Source organism: Miscanthus floridulus, chromosome 12 (genome assembly GCF_019320115.1).
Source record: "Miscanthus floridulus cultivar M001 chromosome 12, ASM1932011v1, whole genome shotgun sequence".
NCBI classification, from domain to species: domain Eukaryota; kingdom Viridiplantae; phylum Streptophyta; class Magnoliopsida; order Poales; family Poaceae; genus Miscanthus; species Miscanthus floridulus.
In genome coordinates, this window is record NC_089591.1 from 57,106,326 (window position 1) to 57,130,463 (window position 24,138).

The following is a 24,138-nucleotide window of genomic DNA, read 5'->3' on the forward strand; positions in this document are numbered from 1 at the left end:
TCACCTTGACCCCCAAATAGGAAAGCACACTCGTCTTCTTCCTACGTGCCAACACCGATGTGTTTGGTTAGAAACCTACAGACATGCCGGGGGTACCACGGGAGAAGATCGAGCACTCCTTAAATATCTCATCGACCACCAAACCGATCAAGCAAAAACTCTAACGATTCGCGCTAGACAAGAAGGAGGCTATTAGGGTAGAAATAAAATGACTCCTAGCTGTCAGATTTATAAAAGAAGTGTATCATCTTGAGTGGTTAGCAAACCATGTTCTCATTCAAAAAAAGAACAAAGAATGGAGAATGTGCATTGATTACACTGATCTTAACAAACACTACCCTAAAGACCCCTTCAGTCTGCCTCAGATAGATGAGGTTGTAGACTCCACCGCCGGCTGCGAACTACTCTGCTTCCTCAACTGTTACTCCGGCTATCATCAGATATCCCTGAAGGAAGACGACCAGATCAAGACGTCGTTCATCACGCCTTTCATTGCGTACTGCTATACCACCATGTCCTTTAGACTCAAGAACGCCGAGGTGACCTACCAAAGGGCCATCTAGATGTGCCTCGATCAATAGATAGGCCGTAATGTCGAAGCTTACATCGACGATATGGTCATCAAGTCCAAGACCACCGATAATCTCATCGTTGACCTTGAAGAAACGTTCGCCAACCTAAAAAGGTACAGATGGAAGTTGAACCCTTCAAAGTGTATCTTTGGAGTTCCATCCGGTATACTCTTGGGCTACATCGTCAGTGTCTGTGGCATCGAGCCCAACCCCGACAAGGTCTCCGCCATGACCAACATGAAAACAGCCAACATCCGTAAAGGATATACAGAAGCTTACAGGTTGCATGGCTACTCTCAGCCGCTTTATATCGCGCCTCGATGAAAAGGAACTACCGTTCTTCAAACTCCTTAAGGTCTCTGAGCGCTTCTCCTGGTTGAATGAGGCAGACACAACTTTCGAGTAGCTCAAGTTGTTTCTAACAAAGCCTTCGATCATGACGGCGCCTCGGCCAGACGAAACTCTACTGATCTACATCGCCGCCACTTCTCACGTCGTTAGCATAGCTATCATCGTCGAGCGCGAGGAGGCTAGGCATGCCTATAAGGTGCAATGCCCAGTCTACTTCAGCAGTGAGGTCCTTAATGAGCCCAAAACTCATTATCCTCAAGTTTAGAAACTGCTATACGCTATTCTGATCACGTCACGCAAGCTCCGCCATTACTTCGAGTATTACAAGATCGTCGTGGTCACTAAATTCCCTCTAGGGGACATCCTCTGCAACAAAGAGGCCAATAGCCGCATCATCAAGTGGGCTGTTGAGCTTGGCACTTACTCCATTTAATTCAGAAGTAGGCCTACCATCAAGTCATAGGCGCTCGCTGACTTTGTCGCTGAGTGCACCAAGATCCAAGAGCCCATCCCCGCTACTTGCCCCAAGCACTGGGTGATGTACTTCGACGGTGCCCTCAACATCAATGATGCTGGTGCTAGCATTTTGTTCATTACGTCGACCAAAGACAAGCTCCGATATGTTCTCCACATATATTTTCCAGCCTCCAACAACGCCACCGAATATGAAGCATGTCTCCACGAACTCCGTATTGCTATCGAGCTCGGCGTCAAATGCCTCATGGTATACAAAGACACCATGCTGGTCATCAACCAGCTTAACAAAGACTGGTCCTGCTCCAGTAAGAAGATGGATGCATATTGCGCTGAAATCAGAAAACTTGAAGGGAAATTCTACGGTATCGAGTACCACCACATGGTACGAGATCAAAATCAGCTTGCCGACCACCTATCTAAGATAGGCTCTTCTCGCGCCATGATTTCGCCTAGGGTTTTCATTCAAGACCTCTTTACGTCGTCCATTAAGGAAGAGAAGGAAGTGCAAGAAATTCCCCCCGTCGAACAGCTAGTACTTACAGTACCTTTGCCGGCCACCGATTGGAGGGAATAGTTCATCAAGTACCTCATCAGTGCCAACATACCAACCGATAAGACTAAAACCGAATGCCTAATCCGTCGAAGCAAGCATTACGTGCTGGTGGATGGGGACTTGATAAAGAAAAGTGCCAAGGAAGGGATATTGTAGAAATGCATCACCCAAAAAGAGGGAGTGAAACTACTTCTCGAAATTCATCCACAGATTCAGTCTGCCAAATAGCATTATCACTGACCTCAGAACTACATTTACTGGTCATCATTTTTGGGACTTCTACGAAGACCGATGCATCTCTGTCAAATATGTCTCCGTTGCCCATCCTAGAGCTAATGGCTAGGTTGAATGGGTGAATGGCATGATTTTGGATGCACTCAAGAAGAGGCTATATCAGAAAGAGGAAAAGCATCTAGGCAGGATGGCTCAAAGAGCTATCAACTATGGTCTGGGGACTGCACACTCAAGCTAGTCGCAGCACCGGTATGTCTCCATATTTCTTGGTCCATGGCTCAGAAGCCATACTACTAGCGGACATTGCCTTCCAAGCACCTAGGGTGGAACATTATAATGAAGAGCAAGCCGTAGTTGTTCAGATAGAGGACGTCGATAGGGCCGAAGAAGAACACCTAATCATCTGCGTTCGCTCAGCCAAATATCTAGAAGTCTTGCGGAGATACTACAACCGCAATGTCAAAGGTCATTCATTTTCTATCGGCGGCCTCGTTCTCCATAGAAATTAGAAAATCTAAGGGATGCACAAGCCCTCCTCCCCCTAGGAAGGGCCCTATGTGGTCAAAGAGGTTACTCGACTAGGGTATTGCTGGCTATGCGACTTGGATGGAATCGATATCCCCAACTCATGGCACAACGAGCACCTTATACGTTTCTATCCTTGAAACACTCTAGATATGTATTCTCCACTCCATAATGAATGAAGTTTTGGTTGCCATAATTTGTCTCTATTATATCTCCATTATGGTTTAATCTCCATTTGCGGTCGCCAGCTCTAAGCTACTACTTAATAAACTCCAATACGTGATCTCCATAAATGCTTCGCCACATTTCTCCATATCTCTAAGATACTTCGCCAACCACCGAGCAGCACATGTTCTGTTCTGTGCTCTATGGAGAAGACACAGTCTCTGATCTCTCCCTACACGTGCTACGGGCTCCGCGCTCTGCGTTATGGGTGGTCGGCTAAGGTTCCTTGGTCACGCCTGTTCCTCCTACACGTGCACGGGCTCCACGCTCGACGTTATGGACTATGGGCTAGCCAAGGCCAAGAGCCTAGTAAAGAACTAATTGCTCAGACGCTACTTATACTACGTATATCTCCAAGTTATTTCGCCAACTGCCGAGCAGCACATGTTCCGTTCTGTTCTCTATGGAGAAGACCTAGTCTTCGATCTCTCCCTACACGTGCTACAGGCTCTACGCTCTGCGTTATGGGTGGTTGGCTACGGTTCCTCGGTCATGCCTATTCATCCTACATGTGCACGGGCTCCGCACTTGATGCTATGGACTATGGGCTAACTAAGGCCAACAGTTTAGTAATGAACTAACTGCTCGGACGCTACTTATACTACGTATAATTGCATTAGGATTAACACTACAATGATTTTTTCATTGAAATACTGGCAAATTGCATAAAACATGCACATGTCACTTTACAACATTTATACATATATATAAATGTTTGTCTACGCCCTTGAGCGTTTTAACTACTCTCTCTAGTTATTACAGAATATTCTCTGAGCAGGTCATTGGACTTCACCATCGCCGTCCATCTCGCCAAACAGGTCCATGTCACCGGCCAGTTTCTTCACTACGTCTTCCAGCTGCTGATGCTCCATCGTGCCCGTCCCTTTGGCAAATCTAGCCCCTATCGCTTGAAGGTCAATGGCAGGGTAGTGGGACCAGACCACCGCTAGGGTGTATGTAACGGTGGTGATGGTGGTGTCACGGTTGAAGCTTTTGAGGTTCTCTCACGTCGCCTTGCACCTATCGATGATGGTGTCTCGACACGGTGGCCTGCCGTTGGGTTGAGGAGCCACCTCTAGGTAGACGTAGTTGAGCACAGGCTTGACTCCGACAACTATGGTGTTGAGCTTGCTCCTCTAGGTCCGGGCCTCCTGCTCCAGCACATCAAACTATGCCTTGGTCCTTCGACGATAGTCTGCAGGCATCACAAGGATCCATTAAACAAAAGAAATTACTCCAGCAGTAACTCCAACCACGAAGTACTCACCTTTTAGCTCCTTGGCTAGCTTCTTCGCTCGCCCAGTCACTTTCTTCTCCTCCTCCTTGAGTTGCCTAATGGTTTGGTGTAGCTGGCCGAGCTTCGCATCTTGCTCTACAAGCACAATAGTCATCAGCAACAATATGACTGTTCAATAATGCAAAGCAAAGTCGTCGATATGCCATACCCTTTTCTCTGCTCAAAGACATTTATGAGCTGCTTGGATTTCCGCTCTAGCTACCCAGAAACACTTGTCAGCTGCTCGGAGATGGTGGCCAGCTGCTCAGACCTACCCTGCAACTACTCAGACATAGTCGCTAGCTGCTCGGATAGAGCCCCCTTCTAGTATTCTAGATCCCGCGCTTGAGACTCAGCAAGATCCCGCTCGCGCTAGGCCCTCTAGATGTTTTTCTCCATAAACTTCATCGCCTCCTTTAGCTTTGTGTTTTCTTCGGCGAGAGGCTCCATCCTCTTGATCAGCTAGCGCCATTATTTGGTAGTCCGAGCTATCCCCTACAAAAGCACCAAGACTATAAAGAACTCCAATCCCCAACGAAAAAGATGAACATTGATGATGCAATACTGACCTTGATCTGCTTCATCACCATCGATAGGGTGGACTCCAGCCTCTTGAGCTCCCTGGTGGTGTCCTCCTCCTCAATAACCACCACTTCATCGCCCCACTTGTGGAGGATTCAGATAGCTTGGGGTCATGATTCCTCATGTTCGATCTCTTCCACCTCGGCCTCCTCCTCTGTAGCTAGCGACACCACCAGAGGGCTCAGTGGCCGCACAATGTGTCCGACCACTCTGGTGCGTTAGGGAGCACCGTTGGCTCCTCTAGCACCATAGGCTTATCTACTTTAGACTTCGGCATGGTGTCGGCAACTCCAACCTCTGCTCCTGCCATTGCCCCGGGCACTGCTGCCGGCTCATTCGTCGTCGACACCAACCGTTCTCCATCGCCAAGTTCATCAGCAGCGGTGGTTGACTCATCTGCTGGCCACTGAGCACACGGGCACTCTAGGATAGGATCTATTGGCATTGCCTCTGTGCTAGGACCAACCCCCAGTTGCTCACCGGTCTGGATGAATGGATTTAACTCCTCTATACGCTTCGCCCTACATCAGATTAGCTTGTCAATCGTGACCGCAACAAGGTTCTGACAGCAAAATAACTCCAAGGCAAGGATACTTACATGTTGACCTACTGGTACACTTTTCTGAACTGGCACTGCCTACCCAAGCCCTAAGGCATAGCCTTAGGGTCGACTCTTGCACCTTGGGGTGGAGGTCTCGCGGTCTCCGCCATCGGCCTCACCTCCGCGTGTTGCTTCGGGACTCCCCTCGCCTGTTGCTCGGGGACTCCCTTCGCCTACTGCTCGGGGACTCCCTCCCCTCCCTTTGATCGCTCCTCCATGCACATGTTGCGTGGAGGCACTTCAGTGCTCAGAGGAGGAGGTACTAGAGCCCTGTTGTCATCCGACCACTCGGACATCGCCGCACTCTACGTCTAAGTGGTCTAGTCACCGCCAAGTGAGATGCCGCCCGACTTGTAGGGAGCGGCACCCACTGTCCTCCTCTTCTTTTGGGCTAGCTCATCTATTGCTGCCCTCTTCCCTTGGACTTTCTCCGACATCGAGGGAGGACTCTCCGTCCAACCAACGTCCACGCCTCCGGACTCTGACAAGGCACTGATGGCACCTTCCTTAGGCTGAGTTGGTGGCCGGGCATCTACTGCCTATGGCCAATCACCCCTCGGCACGCCCAAGAAGTACACCACTCGTTCCTACGAATGGATCTTTCCATAAGTGAATCAGTTCATTGCTTGGCAACGGTATAGGATAAAAAAGAATCAGGAACAAACAAATGAGATATTTACCTAAGGAGACGGGTTCGTGCAGTTAAAGGCCCTTGTCTGCCCTCACACGCTAAATGAGGCATTTGGAGCAAAAAGCTCTGTGGCCCACTCTAGCACGTCATCCTTTGTCAGCCTCTCTGACCTCTCCCGGGTACCATCGGTGTCCCCCTTGAAGTCAAAGCCCGCGTGGGCCCTCTCCTTGTAGGGCTAGATGCGATGCACTATGAAGCTCGTCACCACCAACCCACCGTTCATCTTCATGCCCTTAATTAGGCCGAGGAGCTCCCTCACCTGCTCCATGTTAGCACTGCTTGGCCTCTCCGAACAGCTCCTCTGGTTCTCTGGCACATGGTTGATGTCGTAGCGGATGGCGGGATGTCTCTATTTCATGTAGAACCACCTGGCGTTCCACCCCTTTAGCGAGGTGTTTAGTAGTATAGTGATGTACTTGCCCGCCATTCCATCGTGGAGTTGAAGATAAATGCCACCGACCACCTTTGAATCGCCGCCACCCTTCTTCTTTAGCCAGAATAGATGACGGGAGAGATTGAAGTGGGGAAGAACTCTGAGATATGCCTCACAGAAGTGGATGAAAATCGAGATGTGCAAGATAGTGTTTGGGTGGAGATTGCACAGACTCACTCTCCAGAACTCCAATAGGTCCCTCAAGAAAGGATGAACGGGGAATCCCAACCCGCGCTAGAAATAATCCTAAAAAACAACTACTTCATCAGTATATGGCATCGGGAAGGGCTCACCGCTGGCTGGCCACCATTCGGTGGTGACACGGTCAGAAAGGATGTCCACGTCCACCATCCTATTGATCTTCGCCTCCCCCATGTTTGACGGCACCCACTCATTGTCGCGACTGGCTTCGGTGGTCGCCTTCTTCGGGTTTCCTGCTTCCCTCTTCGGCGCCATCTCTTAGATCTAATTTGGGATTGGCAGCGAAAGTGCATGAGAATATGAATCTAGAAGTGTGAGGGCTGAGGAGGAAGATGAAATGGCAAAGTGGTAAAGGTGGGAGCGCGGGGTGCGGCGGTGTAGTTATAAAGCACTCCCCCCACCTTTCGCATTCGAGGGTTTTTGGGAAACCGCTCCATGATTTGTGCCTCTCCGCATTCTCCAAAACAACGTGGTGGGCCGTTACCTGGGCTTTCGCGCAACTGCAGCCCGTATCGCCCATTTATTGCTACAAGTTATTACTGCTCACCGAATATTCACCGACTTCTCCGCCATCTGTTATGGCTCGGTAATTACTACTGTACAACCATTACTCTGGTTCTTTATCCGCGATTTGTTTTCTTCAAGATTTCCACTTGTGGCTTGGGGACTGCATCATCAATACGACTTGGTTCCTCACTGCACTGGGACTTTCTTCTATTGACTGTTTCTAACCCTGGCACCACGTGACCACGTCACCTACTGTCAGGCTTGGGGACTAAGTAGACACACTTCACCTTGCGGTGAATGTGCTTTTCTCATTTCGGGGTTACACCCAGGGACTGGCTGCTTGCTCGGCTGGTCTTGTGCTTTTCTTTACTTTGGACCCTGGCACCATGTGACTACGTCACCTACTGTCAGGCTCAGGGACTAAGTGGGCACACTTCACCTCACGGTGAGTGTGTTTGCTTTAATTTGGAAGACTCCGCGCGCTCCTGAAGCTGAAGAAGACTATCTCCCTTTCTTGTGGTTGGACTCTAAGTGGGCACACTTAGTCCACTGCGAGAAAATTTTCAATTTCGAACTTGAGCTCCTTACATCCTTATGGCAAGTCTAACTTGGGATACGCTGTTCGGCGACGGTTCACACTACTCAGCGATGGTTCACACTGCTCGGCGACGGTTCACACTGCTCGACGAAGGTTCACACTGCTCGACGACGGTTCACTGCTGGGCGACGGTTCACGTTGCTCGGCGATGGCTCACAACTGCTCAGCAACTCATCATGGTGGTTGGACCATGAGTTTGATTGCTCGGCTTTGTTCGCACCTGCTCGGACAAGCTTAAGACGGTGTTGCACAACGGATGCAAGGTGCTCGGGGACTAGCTGTGGGGGGTACAACCCTGAATACCCACGACGGACCACATGGGCTACGCCCCTAGGGGCGGCCCAGCCCATAAGATGAAGCCTTACGAGGCACGACGTTGCTCGGCATCTCCCGCAAGACACCAGGAAGATATCCTGAAGATACTATGAGATCTGTTAGGATACATATGATCCCATGATTTTTGTAATATGTTATTACTTTCCGGTTATCTCTTAGATTTAACCAACTTGTAACCCTGCCCCCGGGACTATATAAGGCGGGTAGGGACCCCTCTAAACATACGCAATATCATACGATAGCCAATACAATCCAACAGACCATAGGAGTAGGGTATTACGTCATACTGACGACTTGAACCTGTCTAACTCGTGTGTCTCGGTTGCCTTCTTGTTCTCGGTTATACGTATCTCTGCCGATCAATCTACCTTCGTGGGATACCCCTCAGAGAACTGCTGACGATATTCTGGCAACACCATTGACCCACACTTAGTTCATACTCCACAAATCGGCTTTGCAAGCCTTGGTTGTGGTGATGTTGTAGCAATTAGGACAAGTGGTCAAGTTTTTCTTTCTAGGCACATGGATGACGATTTAGTTTATGGATTAATAGTCACTATAATATATTGGTCTATTTTTTTGTTGTTGGTTGTGTGCTTCCTTAGGTAGCGGATGGATGTGCATTTCAAGACTTTGTGCTATCTATACTTGAAAAATCTTCCTTTATAAAAAATGATTAGTTTCCTCTAAAATTCTGTTTTGGAACGCACGAATTTTACTATAGGGACTGTTCATTTCGTAGGAAAACCGTAGGATTTAGTAAAAAATCATGTGTTCTAAAGGAGACTAATCCATGTGAATAGGATCATGTTCGAATAATACAATTGCATTGGTGAGAGATGTTGGGCATCTAACTTAGTCACGTTCAAGGTGCTATTATAAGTCTCAAATAGCATGTCGCTTCTAGACTTGTGATATTTGGTTAAGCAGGGTTGGTCTATGACCGAATAGAGATATGTGCGAGCAGAGAGAATGAGAGCGAACCAAATAAGTGAGGGGCAAAAGATCATCTCCACCTTCCTTTGTTTTCAGATTTGTATTTACAATAGAGTCCCTAAAAGTTATAAATAATTCTCAAGCAAGCCTCCAGACTTTATAAGTAGACTCTAAACACTCTAGTGGGGTCCCTAACATATGAACAAGCACATAGAATTCCCGCAGTCATATCATCATGAGAAAAAAGGGATACAAATGTCTCGACATCGAGCACTTAAAATGGAGACTCATTCTTGGTCGAGCACTTAAAATGGAGACTTATTCTTGGTGGTGTTGCTTACTTATAAATGAATTGATGTAAATTGGGTGTGTTGATGCATGAATATTAATCAGATAGTCCGTATGTAACAATAGATGGTGGCAGGAATATGATTCGGAAATGCTCCTGCACGGGCGTCCGAACTGTTTTTCCTATCATACGCTATTTTAATTGGATCCAACCCATACATATGGTCCAACAGTCCCTGCATAACATATTTCTCTTCTACACCTGCTCGTCTTCCTAACGTGGCACTAGGGCTTGGCATTTGTGGCTGGTGGCGCCGTGCTCGCCTTTCTCCTTCGTCCTTGACCGCCTTCCATCACTACCGCTTCCTCCTTCGCGGCCCTGCCTGCTCGTGCCCGCCAGCAGCAGCCACGCAGGTGTGCAGGCGCCGGCCGCCGCATGTGGCCAGGTGGCCAGGAGAGGTGGCCGTCGCTGGTCGGGCGTAGGCGCAACTGGCCACTGCCAGGCTGCGCCACCATCCTCGGCCACTGGCTTGCCAGAATTGGTCGTTTCCCCGCTTTGTGTTGCATCGTACGGAAGAAGGGTGAAAATCGCATGTTGGAAGAGTATGTTTCAAGTGTTTCAGATGTTTCAGAGGTATGTTGCAAGTGTTGTATATCGATGTTACAAAAGTATATCAGGATGTTGCACATATTGTAATAGCTATACACGTATGTATCAAGTGTAAGTTTCAAATGTTTCATACTTTCATCTGTTCCATATGTATGTTGTTAGTGTTTTTATTTGAATGTTGCAAAATTAGATCGGGATGTTGCATATACATGCATATTGCAAGCATATGTTTTAAGTGTTATCAGGTGTTTCATATGGACTTTGCATATGTTTGCAATGGTTTTCAAATGTTTTTTCAGACGTTTTCGCGTCTGTTTTCAGACGCTTGTTTCAAGTGTTTCATCTATCTTTTTTTGTATGGTACAACTATTGCATCTGGATGTTTTAAAAGTGGACTGGGGTGTTGCACATGAGATGCGCGTGGGAGGCGACTAGCGGCGCGGACGACATTCGGGGCGGTGTGGGTGACGTCCGGGGTGACGCGGGGCCACTGCAGGTGCACTCGCTCGTGAGCCTGACACACTAGGCGCTCGCGCCCTGTGCGGGCACCGTTCCTACGCTAACGCCTGGATCGGATGTCCGAGGGCTAAGTTCGAATATGATTTCTCTTATTTGTTATGTCAGCCATTTGTATACTCCTTATTCGGTTATTCCCTTCTTTACAGATACCATTTTTTTTTAAACAACTGTTATTCTGTTCAAATTTATGTGTATGCAACAACGCACAATCCAATATCTAGTCGATCCCACGAAGTGAAACGTTCCTCACGTGGCAGAGGTTGGAACACCCGGTACACAACAAGACGCCTGCAGCCACACCCACCCAGACAACGCACAGAAACTACCAAGTCCCAAGGCTAGTCTCAAACAAGGGGCCTGCAGCCACACAGGTCACAGGGTACAGAAAACTATCAATGCTAGCTTCCAACGCCAACCGGGCAGTCCAAGCCAGGCCTGTCGCCGCCCCGGTCCCGCAGCGACTCACACACACGCTTAGTGTTCGCTTAAACGGATTAAACGGTTATTTAAACGGCTAGTAAACAGTAAACGGTGGTAAATTATTTTATTTAGGAGATAAACGGAAATTAAATGGTTGACCGTTTAAACGGTCAAAAAACAGAAAAAATAGCCTAAACGGTCTAAACAGAACGGAGATAAACAGCATTAAACAGGCTAAACAGCTGTTTAAACGGCCGTTTAGGCGAACACGAGGTAAATCTAGTTCAATTTTATATGGATAAATTTGTATACTTAAGTTTATTATATTTATAAATATGTACACTTGATATGTTACATGCATAAATATCTATATTTGGTACTTTTTACGTGCATAAATATATATACATGCCAAAATAATTGATTTTTTACTTAAATAAATATATATAAATGCTAGAATACTTGATTTTTTACATGCACATATATAATCATATGTATTTTTTTTAAAAAAAATACAAAACTGTTTAAACCGTTTAACTTTATTTAAACACCATGTAAACAACCTAACGAAAAACGACCGTGTAAAGACCGTTTACGAAAACATCGCACCCGCTGCACTCCCGGCACCATGAAAACAGGCGCCCATCGTCTCTCGCCCCGCTCTCCCACGCCAACACGCGCACACATCCTTCAGCTCGCCACCACACCACACACAGAACGCGTGCTCCTGCCTTCCTGATTGAGCAACGAGCAAGCTACCTAGCTAGAGGACACGACACGATGGCCTTGCAGTTGCAGGTCACCGGCGGCGTGGGCTGCTGCTGCCCTCGTCCTCTCCCGGGCAGTCGTGGCCGGCGGTTGCCGCAGGCGGCGGCGGCGCTGTGTCGCCCGCCCCGCGCGGTAGCGTCCGGCGCGACCACGGTGGTGGAGGAGGACGAGGGCAAGGTGAGGCTGGGCAGCTCAAGCGTCGCCGTCACCAAGCTCGGCATCGGCGCGTGGTCCTGGGGCGACACCACCTACTGGAACGACTCCGAGTGGGACGGTACGTGGGAATTCACCTCCTGCTGCGCGCTGCTGTGATGCTTGTTCTCGTTCTCATTCTTGCTCGGGGGTGCGCGCGGACGTCAACGTTTCCTGAAATCCTGGCCATGCTTCTTCCAGTGCGCACACCTGCCCGATGCATTGCCAACAATGAATCGTACGTGCATACTGTGTGTGTAACTTGCACGCATGATAGCCAGCAACGAGATTGGCATGTTTGCCAATCCCTTGTCTTTCTAATTTCTATAGTACGATGATCCCGCTGCTTCAGGAAAAGTCCTACTCGATCTTTGCCTTAACCGTGACCGAATCATCACATACTATTGCTCGGCTAGCATTGGTTTAGCATGTCAATGGCCAATTTGCTCCGTTCCGAATGTAGCGCTATGTGATTAGTTTCTTTGACCTGAATTGTCAGATAGGAGATTGAGGGAGGCACAGGACGCGTTCGATGCGAGCATCGATAACGGGATGACCTTCTTCGATACCGCAGAAGTATACGGTACAGCGGTAAGAAACTAAACTATAAACCAACTACCTAGCTCACTCACTCCTCCCAAATTCAGTTCTGAAGGAAGGCACAGCTGTATCTAACTAGGGATCCTTCTGTTCTACAGCTCATGGGAGCGGTCAATTCTGAAAGTTTACTAGGAGGGTAATATCCTATCTTCCGTTGTTTGATACTTTAAAATTTTGTATAAAAAAAGAGATTATGTATAACAGTAATTTTCATCAAGTGATGTATGCCTTGCCATCAGATTCATCAAGGAAAGGCAACAGAAGGAACCGGTCGAGGTGGCCGTCGCAACAAAGTTCGCTGCCCTTCCTTGGAGATTCGGAAGGGGGAGTGTTCTTTCCGCGCTGAAGAAATCACTAGACCGTCTTGGCCTATCGTCAGTTGAGCTCTACCAACTCCACTGGTTGGTTTTCCTGTTCTTTCTGCAGATACATGTTTCTTGCCCGTAAAAATGCAAGTTTTTATTTATGTTTTCATTATCTTTTGCCAGGCCAGGGATTTGGGGGAACGAAGGTAACCGATGCAGCATACCCTTTGCAAAAGTTAAATCTGATTGACTAATCAGTGAACTTCGTTGTTCTGACATGACTGAGCATGCATGATGCAGGATACCTTGATGGCCTTGCCGATGCTTATGAGCAAGGCCTAGTAAAGGCTGTTGGAGTCTCAAACTACAATGGTTTGTATCATGTCTTGAACTCGCAAAAATGATATTGCGTTCTCATTGAAATAACAATATCTACTATGACTTATCTAAAGAGAAGCGCCTTCGGGATGCACATGCTCGCCTGAAGAAGAGGGGGGTTCCACTTGCTGCAAACCAGGTGAATTACAGCCTCATATACAGAACCCCTGAGCTGAATGGTGTGAAGGCAGCTTGTGATGAGCTCGGTATCACCTTGATTGCTTATTCCCCGATTGCCCAAGGTAGGAGCTAGTCTCTTAATTATTTAGCCAATTATGCGACCATGTTAAATTAGGCCTTGTTTAGATTGCAAATTTTTGCAATCTGGACACTGTAGCACGTTTCGTTTGTATTTGACAAACTTTGTCCGATCATGGACTAACTAGGCTCAAAAGATTCGTCTCGTGATTTACAACCAAACTGTGCAATTAGTTATTTTTTTTACCTACATTTAATGCTCCATGCATACGTCCAAAAATTGATGTGATGGAGAGAGTGTGAAAAAACTTGGAATTTGGAGGTGATCTAAACAAGGCCTTAAACAGTTTTGGATTGATGTAAGCCCAATACAATTTTTTTTTTGTTTTCCAATCTCATTTCCTGCACTAATTTGTTCCCATAATTCAGGTGTTCTGACAGGTAAGTACACTCCCGAAAATCCCCCTACTGGTCCTCGAGCGAATACATACACACCTGAGTTCCTTACCAAGGTTAGTGTTCTGTAAACTAGAGCTCGCTGGTTACACTGACACACAGCTTCAATCTCTGCAATTCAACTTTATTATCCGAAATCTGAAGATGCATCATGTCATATATGTACAGCTCCAACCACTTATGAACAGGATTAAAGAGATTGGAGCAAGCTATGGCAAGAGTCCAACCCAGGTACGCTGCTTCACCAAAAAAGCTTGGAACATCTCCAGATCAAAAACATTTGAGATCATAACGAGATGCATGAACACGGTTGATCTTCCCTTTGTTCCTTCGTTTCAGGTGTCTCTGAACTGGCTGACCTGCCAGGGGAACGTGGTGCCAATTCCCGGAGCCAAGAATGCCAGCCAGGCCAAGGAGTTCGCCGGCGCACTCGGTTGGAGCCTGACAGGAGACGAGGTCGAGGAGCTACGAACTCTGGCACGCGAGATCAAGGGCATCAAGATGCCCATTGAGGAGTCGTAGATACTCTGCATTTCACCAACCCATGGTATAGCACTGATTGGAGATTATATAAGGTTTTAAAGCGAGAAGAAGAAAACGCACGGATCTAGAAATGAACCAGGATGTGTTAGTAGAAAATGCAGCTTTCAACGAATCTCATGCCTTAAGCACTGTAACTCTGCAAGTATGCATTATTCATTTGCCAAAACCAGGGCTGTAGCGCTGCTCCCTGTTTTGTGCTGTACAAAAACTTAGAATGGAAAGATAGCGACTGTTGTGCCGCAAAGCAACGCCCAAAAAAAAAAAACTCAAAGTGAAAGAAAAGTTACAATTTGCTTTACAGTGTTTGTAAATTTGTGACATGACTATTGTAAGCAAGAAAATATTATAAAGTGTAAAATACGCTGCCAACATAAATATGTCAGGGAAATGTTCATGTAACATAGTTCATTGTTATAAGAACTTCAAGAAGTAAGAAGTTATATTTGCTTTAACTCAAGCACTGCCTGATCAATCTTCAGCTGGTGGGAAACATGGCGTTCCCAGTGATCAGGGAGCTACAGAAAGGGCGCGGACTCCATCTTCGCCTGCGTTGCGTGGGAGCTTTGGAAGGAGCGTAATGCGCGGTGCTTTCGTGGAGCAGTCATCCAAGTTCCAAACCTGCCGGCCCAAAAAATTGGGTTGTCTATTGCAACGAGTAGTACCTTAGAAAGCTTTGTTGTTTGTCTAGGCTGGGCCAATGCACTTATGTTATGTATAATCCTTCGCCCACCTAGATAGATTAAGATGTAACAAAAATTTCTCTCTTAATACAAAAGCACACAAACCTTTTGCGTGCTAAAAAAAAAGTTATATTTGCTTTTAAATTAGGGCTGGAAGGGGTGGAGGGCTCGGGTGGTCAGTTGCACCAAGTCTTAGGTAGCCCGAGTTCGAATCCCCGTGGTGCCACTCTCACCAAGATAGGATAGGCATCGGCCAACCAAGATAGGATAGGCATCGGCCATACATTACCTTCCTTATTGCGCATGTCCTAATTGGAGGTCTTCTTATCTATTTCTATACCGAGAATAGCTGAACCGGCTGAACGAACCTCTCACTCGGCTAACTCAACAATTATATGTTTGAGAGTCTAGTCTAACTAGGGGGGGGGGGGGGGGGGGGGGGGGGGGGGGCGGTGTTAGTACACATGGGTTCAAGAATCGCATCAAAGAACGAACAGAACATACACATGGGTTCAAGAATCGCATCAAAGAACGAACAGAACATCTTGTTCCCATTTCTCTTTTTTTTACTGGGAAGTCCGTGTCATTCTTTCTTTTTTCTTACTAGATTGTTTATCAAATCAGAGTCTTTCTCTTTGTAAGCTACTGGTTCAGATCATGATAGGAAGGCCGACCTTTGTCTTGTTCATTTAGAGAATACTCAATAGCTGGCTGCTTTTGGTACTAGCATTCCTCTAACACAGAGGGTCAACCTAGCCTTTGCCCTGCTTTTCTAAAATTAGCATCCCTCTAGCATAGGGGCTAACCTAGCCTCTGCCCCCCCTTTTTTTTTTTCTAAAATAATGGCTTTAGACTTCTACCAATTCAACAAAATATGGTAATCAACACGCTATAAATACGAAAAAGGAGTCCATAAGTTTGTTTCAAACAATAATTCTCAAATCATATAAAGTTGGGATGGATAACATATATTCATACTTGAGTCTATAAGTTTGTTCTATAAAATAATTCTCAAATCTTATAAAGTTGAGATGAATAATATGTATCCTTTATACATCAGTTTCCACTTGCCTGTAAGATCAAGCCTTTTTGGAAAGACTCGGAATGGAGATGCAAGTTGAGAAATTATACAACCATATGTAGAAAATTAGTACCTGATGATGTTATAGATACAAATTGTCGGGTACCTTAGAATGGGGTACCCCAAGCAAAACATCAAATGGGTTGCCCCAGTCCCATCTAAAAAATAACGATGATAAAAGCAAAAAGGTAAGTCGTGGGCCCCTCCCCGTTGCGACCAGGCCCACTGGGTCCTCCTCCTCCTCGCCTCGAGCCCCGAAAAGGAGGTCTCGACATCCTGGCGAGGCTCCCCAGGGAAGGCCTCGGCAGGGAACGCCGTCTCCGCCTCGCCCGAGGCTCTCCACAGAAGGCCTCGGCAGGAGGCGCGTTCTCCGTATCGCGCGAGGCCTCTCGCGCGAAGCCTCGGCAAGGAGCCTGATCCCCGTCTCGCGCGAGGCCCCATTCTCCGTGTCGCTCGAGGCGGCTCGCCCGCGGTCCGTCGCCCCCCCCCCCCCCCCGCCTCGGCCGACCCTCCCGACAGCCGGTCACGTCCCATTAATGCTTTCAACCACTCCCGTGATCTCAGCCGGACAGCGGCTCAACGTCACAGAAAGACCGACGCGACCCGAAGTCGCATCAGCACCATACCGGCCAGGACAGGGCACGGCGGGGATTACTGGCCACTGTGTCCAAACATTGTGACCACGATCAGCCGCCGTCAGCGCCTGGGACAGGATATGGCGGGGATTACCGGCCACTGTGTCCAAACACTGTGACCACGATCAGCCGCCGTCAGCGCCTGGGACAGGATATGGCGGGGGTTACTGGCCACTGTGTCCTACCACTGTGTCCACGATCAGCCGCCCGCTCAAGGCCTCGGCGCTGTACACCAAGGCCTCGGCGCTGTACATCAGGGCCTCGGCAATATTGGGGTCCGCGCCTGCCGAGACCCCCCACCGCAGTACCAGCCTCGGCCCCGACCAAGTTTCGGCCTCGTGCATAGTCCGTCCCCAGCGGCTTATGGTCGCCGCCACGTCCACTCCGAGGCATTCCTGGGGCTCCCACGACGCACAGGATCTGATGGGACGACCACGCCGTCCCAGTACTCCAAGGATGGGCCACTCCGACGACCACGCCGCCACAGGAACAGGCCACAGGGCTTGGACATGCCGTCCCTGGCGGCACGACGCCGCATAGTAATACATGTACTGCCCTTGTCCCCCCTTCAACTATAAAAGGAGAGGACTTGTGCCACTTAGGGGGGACGCCCGGAGAACACACACACACGCACACCTTCCAGCCGCTTGAGAGCAACGTCTCAGACGGCCCCACGACACCCTGCCGAGACCTGGGACAAGTTCCCTCTCTCCCTTAGCTTGTAACCCCCTACTACGAGCACTTCGGTGCAAGGAATACAAGTTCTATCCCTCAGACTGGACGTAGGGTGCCGATTGCCTGAACCAGTATAAACCTTGTGTCTCTTTGCATCACCGTCCGAAATCGGGAGCACGCAGAACAAATTCACTAGTCGGTTGAGGACCCCCCGGTCCGAAACACCGACAGGATGGACGACAAGGTTAAGGGATGACTAGTTCTAAGTGTCGATTGGAGTTGGAGTGACACTTAGAGTAGTTTAGGACTTTGTTTTTCCTTTGGCCGTACTATTAAGGGGGGTATGGACGGGTAGCTTGACCTAGTTAAGTCTAGTGAGTTAGGTGTGGGTGCACATTTGTTAAAACTAGCTCTAGATAGCTCCTATGAATGCCTAAGATCCTTTGGAGCAAACCTTCATTCACATATGATCGAGAGTTGGAAGTGATGGAGGGTCAAATGCTGACCGGGACGCTGGCTCCGGTGCGACCGGACACTGGCCGTAGGGTCCGGTCAGTTCATTTGATCAACAGACAATGTTCGGTGTGACCGGACGCTGGAGAGGTCAAGTGACCAGACGCTAAGAGGCAGCATCTGGTCGACTCCAGTAAGGATCTAGAGAAGGGAATCTGTGACCGGACGCGTCCGGTCAGTACTGACCGGACCCTAAGGGCTCAGTGTCCGATCGAGTCCAGTAAGCATCCAGTAAGGGTTTCATGTGACCAGACGTGTCTGGTCAGTGGTGACCGGACCCTACCAGCGTTTTGGTCAACTCTTTATTACTGGTTCACAGGTTGAACTGACCGGAGCATCCGGTCAACATGACCGGAGCATCCGGTCACCCCACAGAAACTCATAACGGTTCATTTTTTAGGCTGCCTTATAAATAGAAGCTCCACTCGTGTGTGGAGTCACTTTTGCTCATTCCAACAGCTAAGAAACATGTTTGTGAGTGCCAAGAAGAGCAAGGTCTTAGTGAGGTGATTGAGATTTGAGAATCCAAGAGAGTAGCCTCATTAGTAAATCAAGAGTAGCAAAGTGTGCATCCATCTTCTCATTAGGCTTCACGTGGTCAAGTGAGAGTTTGTGCTTGTTACTCTTGGTGATCGCCATCACCTAGATGGCTTGGTGGTGATTGGGAGCTTGGTGATCACCCAGCGAAGCTTGTGGGTGACCCAACTCAAGCTGTGAGCGGCTTTGGGTGATTTGCCGCGACGGAGTGTCGAAGAATCAACCCATAGAGAGCACTTGATCCTTGCGCGGATCAAGGGGGAGCTACACCCTTGTGTGGGTGCTCCAACGAGGACTAGTGGGGAGTGGCGACTCTCCGATACCTTGGCAAAACATCGCCGCGTTCCTCTCTCTCTTTACGTTGAGCATTTACTTTGAGTATTTACTTTGAGCAATTCAATACTTGTCTTTACATCCATTGAATTGCCATGCTAGAGTAAGTTTGGAACATAGGTTGCAAGTCCTTTGTGTGTTAGTTTGATAGAAACACTTTTCTAGGCACAAGGGGTTAATTGGGCTATCCGTAGGATTTGATTATTGCAAGAAAATTTAGAATTAGCCCAATTCACCCCCCCCTCTTGGGCATCTTGATCCTTTCAATTGGTATTAGAGCCTCGTGCTCACGTTTTAAGCTTAATCGCTTTGAGCAAGATGTCTCACGAGGATGGACCTCCTCCTATCTTTGAGGAAGATGACTTTCCATATTAGAAAATCCGCATGGAGGCATACTTAGAAGCTCTAGACGTTGGTATTCTTAGAGCCACCTCTCAAGGCTTCCCAAACCTCGGGATGCTACTAACCTACAAGGCGATGAGGTTAACTATGAAAAATGGAATGCAAAGGCTCGAAACACTATCTTTAGAGGCCTTTGCAAAGATGTGTTTAACCGTGTAAGGAACCACAAAGACGCCCATGCACTATGGTCGGACGTTGTGCGCTCCATGAGGGAACCAAGAGTGAGCGTGAGGAACGCTATCATCTTGTGATTAAAAAGCTAAATTCTTTGAGATGCTTCCCAAAGAAAGTGCTAATGAGATGTATTCTTGTTTAAATGTTCTTGTAGAGGAAGTCAATGGGCTTGGACTACTCAAATATCACCATCCGACGTTGTGAGAAAGATCTTGAGTGTCCTCCCCATTGACAAATATGGGCACATTGTGACCATGCTACATCAAGGTGATCTTTCCGCTGCTACACCAACATAAATCTTGGGGAAGATCAATGCTCATGAAATATACATGCACATCACGCCACAAGATGGCTCATCCTCTACAAAGAAGAAAGAGAAGGACTTAGCATTCAAGCTAGCCAAGATAAGGGCAAAGCAAGACTTGAGTATGAGAGCTCAAGTGATGAAGAAGATGATGAAGAAAGTCTTGCTCTCATGGTGAAGAAGACCGCCAAGATGCTAAAGAAGCTAAACAAGAGTGGCATCAAGTTTGACGGCAAGAAGAAGAAGTTCTTCACTAGCTCAAGAAGAAAGCCAATCTCCGAGATGGATTGCTACAATTGTGTCAAACTTAGCCATCTAGCTCATCAATGCACAAAGCCCAAGAAAGACAAGTTCAAGAACAAGAACAAGGGCAAGAAAGATGACTCAAGCAATGAAGATGAAGATGAGAAGAAAAAGAACAAGCTGTACAAGAAGAGAGATGGCAAAAAGAGAGACTTCTATAAGAAGAAGAAGAGTGGAAAGGCCTACATTGTCGATGATTGGCTCACGGACATTGATTCATCAAGTGGATCATTCAATGATGATAGTGACAATGAGAAGGTGGCCGCCACTGCTATTGATCTTGCATCTTTACCACCACCATCGCCATCATCCTCTACACATCTATGCCTTATGGCCAAGGGTGAACGCAAGGTAACTAAGAGTGATGATAGTAGTGATGATGAGCAAGCTAGTGATGATGATAGCGATAGCGATGATGATTCACCTACATATAATGATCTTGTCAAAATACTAAGAAAATACACTAAGATCATTAGAAAGAGTAGAGCTACAAATGAAAAAACTTGATGCTAAAAATGATTCACTCTTAGCTAAGTGTGATACTTTGGAAAAGGCTAATGACGAACTTAGAGAAACTAATGATGCTATATTATCCAAACTCAAGGAGCTCAAATCTTCTAAGAAAGAGCTTAAGGATAAACATGATAAACTTGAGTGGGTGCACAATGAGCTCATCACTAGTCACAACAAGCTAAAAGATGAGTATACAACACTTAAGATCAATCATGATACACTTGTTATTGCTCAAGAATTCTTATCAAATGAGCCACATGATGCTACTAACCATGTTGTTAAGATTGATATAGCCACATCATGTGATGATTTGATTAATGAGAGCATTGAGCATGGATCTAGTAGCAAAGGCAAGCAAGTGGTTGAGTGTAATGACTATGATGAGTATGTCAAGCTCAAGAGTGATAATGAGAAGCTCATGAAAGATCTTGAAGAGATGAAAAGTCACAACACCATTGTGCTAGAAACTCTTGATCATGACAAAGAGTTGATCCTTGAGAATGAGAAGCTCAAAGAAGAAAACAAGAAGCTCAAGGAAGAGAAGAACAATGATGTTCTCAAGGAAGAGAACAAGAAGCTCAAGATGGAGAAAGAGCATCTCAAGGTAGGATTGAGCAAGTTTGCTAGAGGCAAGCATCTCCAAAGTGAGCTACTCATGAACACCGTCATGAAGATGGATAGAAGTGGCATTAGATATGTGGCAAGTGTAGAGAAGAAGAAGGCTCAAGCTCAACAACAACAACAATCAAAGCCAAAGCCAAAGCCAAAGAGATGTTTTGAGTGTGGACAAGAAGGCCACTTTACTCATGAGTGTCAAACTCCACCACCACAACTCTTGTCCAAGCATGCTAGACCCTTTGCTTTCAATGCTCACTACATGCTTAGAAAAGATTCTAGTGGAAAGATGAAAGTCATCTTCTTAGGACCCCTCAACAAGAGTAGGCCTAAGAAGATTTGGGTGGCTAAGTCACTTGTTGAGAAGGTGAAGGGCCCTCAACAAGTTTGGATTCCTAAAGCTTAAATCTCTTGTGTGTAGGTGAACTACAAGACTGGTGGAAGTCATTGGGTTATTGATAGTGGTTGCACTCAACATATGACCGGTGATCCTCGTATGTTTACCTCACTAGATAAAGAAGTAGATGGACAAGAAAGAATCACATTTGGAGATAATTTAAAGGGAAAGGTTAAAGGATTGGGCAAAGTGTGCTATATGTTGCTTCATTGAGTTTCAACTTGCTATCCGTTGGACAATTGTGTGATCTTGGTTTCCAATGCTTGTTTACCGAGAAGGAAGTTGTTGTATCTAAGAAAGATGATGATCAAGTGATATTCAAAGGATTTAGATACAACAATCTTTATCTAGTGAACTTCATCTCTGAAGATGCAAATGTGAAGACTTGCCTATTTACCAAAACAATACTTGAGTGGCTATGGCATAGAAGACTTGCTCATGTTAGGATGAGCTCACTCAAGAAGCTAATGAAGAATGATTTGGTGAGAGGGTTGAAGGATGTGAAGTTTGAGAAGGACAAGCTTTATAGTGCATGTCAAGCCGGCAAGTAAGTGGCAAATACTCATCCAACCAAAGCTTTCATGTCAACCACAAGAGTGCTAGAACTCCTTCATATGGACTTATTTGGACCAACAACATACAAGAGTTTGGGAGGAGATCTTTATTGTCTAGTGATTGTTGATGATTATTCAAGATATATATGGGTATTCTTTCTTCATGACAAATCTGAAGTTACATCTTGCTTCAAGAAGTTTGCCAAGAGAGCTCAAAATAGATTTGAAGTGAAGATAAAGAAGATAAGAAGTGACCATGGGAAGGAATTTAACAACATAAACATAGAAGCTTATTGTGATGAAGTTGGAATCAAACATGAAGTCTCCGCAACTTATACTCCTCAATAAAATGGTGTAGTTGAGAGGAAGAATCGGACTTTGATCACTCTTGTAAGGACAATGCTAGATGAGTACAACACCCCTGAAGCTTTATGGGTGGAAGCAATCAACACCGTATGTTATGCATCCAACCGCCTATTCCTTCAAAAGTTCCTTGGCAAGACACTTTATGAGTTGCTCAATAGGAAGAAGCCAGACGTCTCATTCTTTAGGGTGTTTGGTTGCAAATGCTACATCTACAAGAAGCGGCAACACCTAGGGAAGTTCCAAAGACGTTGTGATATATGTTTTCTTGTTGGTTACTCATTGAAGTCCAAAGCATATAGAGTATTTAATCATGCTACCGGCTTGGTTGAAGAAACATATAATGTAGAATTTGATGAATCTATCGGCTCCCAAGGAGCACATGAGAATCTTAATGATGTAGGTAATGAACCATTGAGGGAGGCCATGAAGAATATTCCGGTGGGAGACATCAAGCCAAAAGATGATGAAGATAATGTACAAGTCATTAACCAACCTTCTTCATCAAGTGTGCCACAAGATGGTGAAAAAGATGGGAGAGTAGAAAATGAAGATGCTCATATCTCCCATGAGCAAATGTGGTACAAGCACAAGATGTTGATGCTCCACAACCTCCTCCCCAAGTGGTCAATAGAAGAAATACACCTCTCCTACAAGATCATCCACAAGATCTCATCATAGGGAGTCCATCAAAGGGTGTAATGACTTGATCTCAAAAAACTTACTTTATTTATTGCTCATCACTCTTTTGTCTCTTGCTATGAGCCTACCAAGGTATAAGAAGCTCTTAAAGATCTGGATTGGATTAATGCCATGCATGAAGAGTTGAACAACTTCACTCGCAATGAAGTTTGGACTCTTGAAGAGCAACCAAAAGGTGTAAGAGTCATTGGAACAAAGTGGGTGTTCCGCAACAAGCAAGATGATCAAGGTGTTGTTATGAGGAACAAGGCAAGACTAGTTGTAAAGGGGTTCTTCCAAGTTGAAGGTTTGGATTTTGGGGAGACCTTTGCACCGGTTGCAAGATTAGAAGCCATCCATATCCTACTTGCATATGCATCACATCATGAAATGAAACTATATCAAATGGATGTAAAAAGTGCATTTTTAAATGGCTTTATTAATGAACTAGTCTATGTTGATCAACCTCCCGGGTTTGAAGACCCTAGATATCCTAATCATGTTTATAGGTTGTCCAAGGCACTATATGGGCTTAAGCAAGCCCCAAGAGCTTGGTATGAGTGCCTTCAGGACTTCCTCATTGAAAAGGGCTTCACCATTGGGAAGGTCGACACCACACTATTCACCAAGAAGCTTGATGGGCATATCTTCATTTGTCAAGTATATATTGATGATATCATCTTTGGATCATCAAATGAAGACTCATGCAAAGAGTTTGGTAAATTGATGTCAAAGGAGTTCGAGATGTCAATGATTGGTGAACTTATATTCTTTTTTGGTTTTTAAGTCAAGCAAATGAAAGAAGGCATCTTCATCTCTCAAGAGAAATACACAAAAGATCTTCTCAAGAGATTCAAGATGGATGAATGTAAGCCCATCAAGACACCAATGCCTACCAATAGACATCTCGACCTAGATGAGGGAGGTAACCCAGTTGATCAAACTCTCTATCATTCTATGATTGGTAGCTTGTTATATTTAACCGCATCTAGGCCCGACATCATAT

General features: G+C 46.4%; 1 protein-coding gene across 2 annotated transcripts; it reads left to right on the top strand.

Annotated features, from left to right (window-relative positions):
* The first annotated feature begins 11,565 nt into the window (after positions 1-11,565).
* LOC136496441 (uncharacterized oxidoreductase At1g06690, chloroplastic-like) lies at positions 11,566-15,004 on the top strand. 2 transcript variants are annotated; one of them, XM_066492111.1, is made up of 11 exons: positions 11,566-11,974; positions 12,392-12,483; positions 12,591-12,628; positions 12,732-12,893; positions 12,981-13,003; positions 13,098-13,169; positions 13,250-13,417; positions 13,803-13,885; positions 13,998-14,060; positions 14,169-14,376; positions 14,852-15,004. In XM_066492111.1, the coding sequence occupies exons 1-10, from the start codon at positions 11,713-11,715 to the stop codon at positions 14,349-14,351; spliced, it is 1,146 nt and encodes a 381-aa protein (XP_066348208.1). In that variant the 5' UTR covers positions 11,566-11,712; the 3' UTR covers positions 14,352-14,376; positions 14,852-15,004. The 2 variants fall into 2 exon arrangements, with proteins under 2 accessions (XP_066348208.1, XP_066348207.1); XM_066492110.1 differs by lacking the exon at positions 14,852-15,004 and having other exon boundaries at positions 11,567-11,974; positions 14,169-14,771.
* Positions 15,005-24,138: the final 9,134 nt, after the last annotated feature.